The sequence below is a fragment of the Porites lutea genome, chromosome 13 (genome assembly GCF_958299795.1).
Source record: "Porites lutea chromosome 13, jaPorLute2.1, whole genome shotgun sequence".
NCBI lineage: Eukaryota > Metazoa > Cnidaria > Anthozoa > Scleractinia > Poritidae > Porites > Porites lutea.
Window position 1 is genome coordinate 6,155,570 of NC_133213.1, and position 6,500 is coordinate 6,162,069.

General features: G+C 40.5%; 1 protein-coding gene across 2 annotated transcripts in view; it reads left to right on the top strand.

Annotated features, from left to right (window-relative positions):
* Positions 1-3,483, top strand: part of LOC140923660 (uncharacterized) — a 12,040-nt gene extending 8,557 nt beyond the window's left edge. For both annotated transcript variants that reach the window (XM_073373733.1, XM_073373734.1), the window contains 4 exons: positions 145-316; positions 437-540; positions 1,051-1,143; positions 1,817-3,483. In XM_073373733.1, the coding sequence (XP_073229834.1) occupies positions 145-316; positions 437-540; positions 1,051-1,143; positions 1,817-2,002 (555 nt within the window). In that variant the 3' untranslated portion in view covers positions 2,003-3,483. The remainder of the gene's footprint in view (positions 1-144; positions 317-436; positions 541-1,050; positions 1,144-1,816) is intronic.
* The last annotated feature ends 3,017 nt before the right edge of the window (positions 3,484-6,500 follow it).

Below are 6,500 nucleotides of genomic sequence, written 5' to 3' on the forward strand. Positions count from 1 at the left end.
TTGTCCACAGAATCAAATGTTAGAAACATCTTACAAGGCTCCATCGTTCACTAGGTCGTGACTTTGAATTTACTAGAGGACGATATGACCTTAAATCTTCTAAAAAGCTGCTATGAATGGTATTTTCTTTGTTGATGTTTCCAGGAGACCACCGAGACAGCTCCATCAGAAGATCAACAGGATTACACTGAAACCTTTTCATTCTCTGACTCCGAGACAGTGGTCAGCAGTCATGATGGTAGAGCAGGCGCAGAGGAGCTGTCCAGTGACCCAGATAATGGTGACACTGGCACAAAGAGTCAGCCGAAGCTAAAAGGTAGAGGAAGTATTGACGTTTGGATAGACCGTAACACCGCACGGTGGACTTTCTCCACTAAATTTTGCTTGTTTATTTGTTTGTTTGTTTTAACAAAATATTATCTGATTGGCGTTGTAGATGACGAAAAAAGATCTGCAAAGAACGCTAACCAAGAACCTGTCCCGAATTATGGCTTTTCTATTCCATTGAGTGAGTTGGCCAAGATTTGTTCAGAAACTCAGGTAAGCTGGGTCTCGCTAATAGCATGGAACAAGATAAATTTGTGAATTAATACTTTTAAAACGGAGGGGGGCGGGGGGGGGGGGGGGGGGGTGGCGGGGAAGAAGAGATTAATTTCTACTGACTCACTGACATACTGACTGACTGACTTCAGGACCTGTTGACTGGATGGCTGATAGATTGATCAGCCGACTGACTGACTGACTGATTGGCAGACCGACTGCTTGATTGTTTGATTGTCTCATGTATGCCTGAGTTGCTGGGCAGCTGGCTAGCCATTACAAGTTTGTTGAATTGTTTGTTTACTTTACCACAGAAACACAGTCGTCAAAATTGAAGCTGGATTACTCTAAGACCGTATTATTTCACGTTCCTTGGCCTTGCCTCTTATTTTGCTTATGACCCAGGTTTTGTCACCAAATCGCAAAACGATGAAAAAAAATGAATGATTGACCGACAAGCTAAAGCTAACATGGAGCTGTGTTTCTTATGTCGCTTTTTTATTCTTGCAGGTTCTTGTTACCCAACTGCACCAGGTAGAGCGTCAGATTCAAGCGAATGAAAATTCCTTGAGAGAAGAAAAAGAGAAACGGAGGAAGTACTACGTATGTATTAATTCTTTGTGAATTTTGGCGAGCACCTTATGTTTGATGGCGACAATAGTCAAGATTATCCCTGGCGCTGTTGAAGCATGCTCACTGAGTAGTACACACGTGAGGGAGTAGTCTGGGAACAAGAACGTATCACCAGATTTGCGCGTGTTCTACAGCCTTTAGAGAGTTTTCATTGACATGGTCAGCATCTATGCATAATTATTGAAACAAAAGGACGTTTTTGCATAAGAAAAGTTTTCAACTCCAGGATTAGTTTGGAACACCAACATGGCCGCCGTTTTATTATTTTGTTACATTTATATGGCGGACATGAAGTCGTGTGAAAACGTTCTATTGTAGGCGATTGAAAACATTCGAAAACGCTAGTGGGGCGCGCACCTGTGTTAACACGAAACACGCGGGTTTTGGAGACGAATAGACCATATTCACATGTATTTTTAGATGCTTTCTACCTTGATATAGTTCACGTGACTGTACTTAAAAGATTCGCCCCTTTATGACACTGGAAATAATGAGTGCTCAAGTACTAGAATAATTATTGTCACAAGATCTACGCAAGCGAATGAAGTCTGTCAGGGTGAAAGGGTGTGACGAATGAAAACGAATGAAAATTTCTTCATCTAATTATTTATTTATTTATTGTTATTATTCCATTTCTTTGCAGATCGATCACAGTCGCCGAACTCATGACTACGATCCTTTTATTCGCACATTTTTGACCATGTTAGCTGAACAGGGACACCTCGCTCCGCTCGTTGAACAACAGAACTCTCTTAAGCGTAGACTTCCCCAAACCAAACCTCACTTAAAACAATTAAAGCGAGTGTACAAACGCAAGAAGCCGAGATAGTTTAAACGGGGACGTCGTTTTGCAGATGAGGGTAACTTTCACCGGATTTAAAATGGTTAGCTCGATTGAAGAACTTTAAGCGAGTGTACAAAGGAAAGAAGCCAAGATATTTAAAGAGGACTTCGAACAGCCAACTATAAATTCTTTCGAAACAAAAGTTACAAACAAAAGTTACCGTCCTAACAGTCAGCCAATGTTCGGAAGGAATGTTTAACTCAGAGATCCGAAATTTTCCATATCCTGTGTTCCTCGCAGGGAAAAACGACATATTTTAATGTGGACTATTTCTCAACGTTCTGGGACATTTTCTGCCATTTTGCCAAGCCTCGTACGATGGCGTTTGGTTCCAGGCCTCCTTTTATCACTTTCGCAGTGTGAACTGGGCTGAGGACTGAGCTCGATTTGCACCGCTTAAAGTGCGCAGCGGAAGCGTGAAGACTAGAGAGATTAAGATTCACGTTTACGACAAACGGCAAACGTGAATCTGTACCACGCGACCAAGTGTTTCCCTTAATTGTCGACAAGTGTTTATTACTTCAACTGAAAAATAAGTAGTTTCACGCCAGTTTTATACATAAGAACTGTTCTGGACATTTTTTTTATCTGCTTATTTTCTATTCGGAGGAATTCTTAACATGAATCTGATGTTTGCCGTTTGGCGTAAACGTGAATGTTAATCTCTTTACTGACGCTGAGATCCGCTGAGGTAGAGATTTTCCATGTTCTGTGTACGAGATTACTGTACACAATCACATCATAGCGGCACGAACTCGAGTAAACGTTACAAATTGTAGAACTAGCTAAAACAACTAAATAGGATAAAAAGTGCGAGAGAGGTGGAGTACTTGAGACAAATTCGTTTTTATATATTTTTTCATCGATTAATTATAGACGCTGTGGACCATAGAGAGGAGAACTGTGCGTCACGTTACCATGGTAGCAAGATTTCTGGATCCCAAAATTTTTCGTTTTTGTTTTGTTTTGTTTTTTTTTCCTGCCATATTTGCAGGACCACGCTTTGTTGAGATCCAGAAGTTTTGCTACCATGGCATCGTGACGTAACGACTTCTCCTCTGTATTATTGTTGATAAGATTAAATTCGCGGTTTTGTGAGTGCGGGTGCTTTAAGGTGGCTGAATACAGTTTTGGCAGTTTGTGAGTGTATGTCATTTGCCAAATCATGGCAAGAGAAAGGTTGCAGCTCACAAGCTGAAACTTGGCAAGGGAAAAATATACTGATAAAAGATTTTGAGTGACAGGTAAAATTTGATGTTTTCGTAGTTTCCATGGCAACATGGACGATTGAATACAGCTGTGTTCAGCCACCTTAATACCCTTCAACAGGGCGATCACTAAGATTTCACTAAAGTTCCCAGGCAAGTAGGAGGCAGCGAATTGAACAGCTTGGAAGTTCTTTTGGTCCTGTTTCCTTTTTTTTTTACTGTAAAAGTACCCGGCAGTTATACTCACAGTAGCCGAAGGATATCGAAATCACGGTTACTGGGAATGACCGTCGATGAGAAACTGACCTGGACTCAACATATGCTGGAACTCAAAAAATCATTTGCTAAAAAACTAGGATTACTTAAGAAGTCGAGATTTCTCCCTAGAAACGTTCGTCAGGACCTCTATTTTAAGGTCATCTTGCCTTCAGTGACCTATGGTCTTATACTATGGGGATCCTGCTGCAATTCCGACTTATTTCAGTCCCTGGAAAGACTTCACCGCAGGGCTGCGAGACTTATCTTTCATTTGCCGAAAGACATGGCATCTGCTGATGTCCTACAACTGGCCCAATGGCCGACTCTGTCTATTCATTATAAATTAGCCATTTTTATCTGTCTTCATAAAGCTTTCCACGATAGGTTACCTGTCACATTAATCGACCTGATTTCTAAGAAACGGGCCACAAACTATTCAACCCGGACTTGCGCTTCTTTAATTGTTCCACGCTTCAACACGCGTTACATGAAAGACTCTGTCGCGTTTAGAGGCTCAGTCCTGTGGAATGCAGTGACCAACAACTGTAGTGCCCTGACAAAAAACATTCCTTATCGTGATCTCAGGCTAAAGCTTAAATCTCAAGCTAATTTTAATGAATTCAGCTTTAAGATAACGTCTGCATCCACTTGTAATTTTAGAAAAGATGACTTTGTATATACTTAAATTTATGCTCATAATTTCATATTTGTAAGCGTTAATTTAGTTCAAACATTTTGTCTATATATACCCCTAGTTTTTAGCTTTTTAGTTTACTTGTAATTAGTTAATTGCAAACGACCCCACAAGCTCATGTAGCTTTAATATTCATCGTTTTAAAACAAAGGCTATCTATCACCGACTCCCGACCGTTAGTGACAGCCCTGCTTGAAACAAAACTCTAAGCCCTTTAACCCGTAAGAGTGATCAGCATCAAATCTCTCCTTGTAATATCAATGCTTTGTAAAACAGAGTGTACATGAGAATTTACGAACATGATCACACAAAATGAATTTGCTTGATATTTTATCAACTTCTCCCCATTACCTCTGTAGGAAATGAATAAGGGGCAACAAATGAGAATTCAAATTTTGATCTCAGGGTTTAAAGGGTTATTACATTAACCTGAGAAAACAGCCGACACTGCGCGACGCCACCACTGTTTTCCCCCCGAATTGACGTCTGAGAAACGACCGCAGAAATTCCACATTGATGACGCGTCACTACCCAGACCTGGAAAGTACTTCTGGTTGGTTTAAACATTGTTTCAACCAACCAGAAGCACTACCCAGATTTTTGTAGCCTGCGTGGCAGGCGTTAAAAGGGAAGGGGAAGGGGGAATTTGGGCGCGCGAGGGAGAAAGGAAAGGAACCTCGCGCGATCTCGCGCGCCCAAATTCCCTCTTTCCCTTCCCCTTTTAACGCCTGCCACGCAGGCTAAGATTTTTGTAGTCAGGCGTAACCAGTATGGAATTTCTGCCCTCGTTTCTCAGACTTCACTTCGTGAAACCAGTGATAGCGTCCAGAAGTGTCGGCTGTTCTCTCAGGTTAATAAAACACTTAATGACCGAGTTGTCGAAATCATCTGTGTTAGTTTTATTGACAGTGTTAATAGAAAATTAAAAGAACTAAAATGACGAAAACTGAAGGTGCCCTGTGATAGAGAATCATTTTTGTTGGCGAGAGTATCCCCAGGATTTACAGTAATACCCCTGGGATAAGAAATGTAGCTCCTAGTGTTATGTAAAATACAGTAGAACCCCGGTAACTTGAATTCCTCGCTAACTCGAACTAAGTCCCATTTCCCTTAGATTTCACCCCACTTTTCAGTCATTTTCAATCGGTTTACTCAAACTCGGATTACTCGAATTCCTCGCTAACTCGACCTGAATTTCCTTTCCCTTGATCAAAATTTCGCTGAAATTTACCCCAATAACTCGAATTCTGGTTCTTGTAACTTCACTCGGGTGCTATTCTATTAGTTCTTCTTGTTGTTTAATCGGGGTAAACACTAAAACTAACACTACAGCAATTTGATTTTAATTGGTGCTGTTATTTAGCCATTGCGTTTGTCGTTTGAGCGGTATTTTTTCAGTGTTTTCTCAATGTTTTGATAATCTTATCGTCGGCTACTCCAAGAAGCTACTGTGGATTTCCCTTATATTGGGCATGATATATTCCTAGAGTGACGGGTTATTCCACTCGGATAAAAGCAGTGCACTTAACCAGTGAAATTCGCAAAAATTCTAAACGGGTAAAAACCCGGGAACGATATGCCAACACAAAGCTCAGTGAGATCGTTTGGAGGGACCACTTGGAGGTCAACAAACATGGTTTACTACAACTTCCGTGTTCAAAATTGCAAAGATAGTTTCGGAAATACAACTAATCTCGTGTTTTGATCTAACTGTTTTTTGATAAAACTCGACGGAAACCGTTTTCAAGGGCAAACAAAATCGCTCTATCCAGTTGATTCGATTTATGTTAAATTGTCTTATCTTATCTTGAATTCACTTTGACATCAAGTACTGGCGCCAAAAACTCGCGTAAAATATCTTAAGGAATCAGAAATAGTGATAACAACTAATAACAATTTATTTTTTGAGGTGATATTTGGTATACTAACAAATTATAATAAGTTTCTCGGATTTTGTATTCATATTTATACCATTAGCTAGAATTTATGAGAGCTAGTCTAAAAGCATAAGAGAAGTGCACGTCTTATTTTAAAATATTTTTCAGACTAAGGTATATCGTAATACTGTCGAACCTCCACGTGCGACCACCTCTCTTAAGCGACCACCTCCCACAAGCGACCGCCAATCTAAAACACCAAAATTTTCCCAGTCAAAGCCCTTACAGTTGGAACCTCTACTAAACGACCAACTCCTGTAAGCGACGCCGTTCACTTTTTGGGCCTGACAGTTAATGATTTTCCATTGTTTTTAACCCCTTGAAAGCGACCACTTAACGCATTCTCTGTGTGATACTATGGTTCCAAAGGTCATGTTACACGAGAC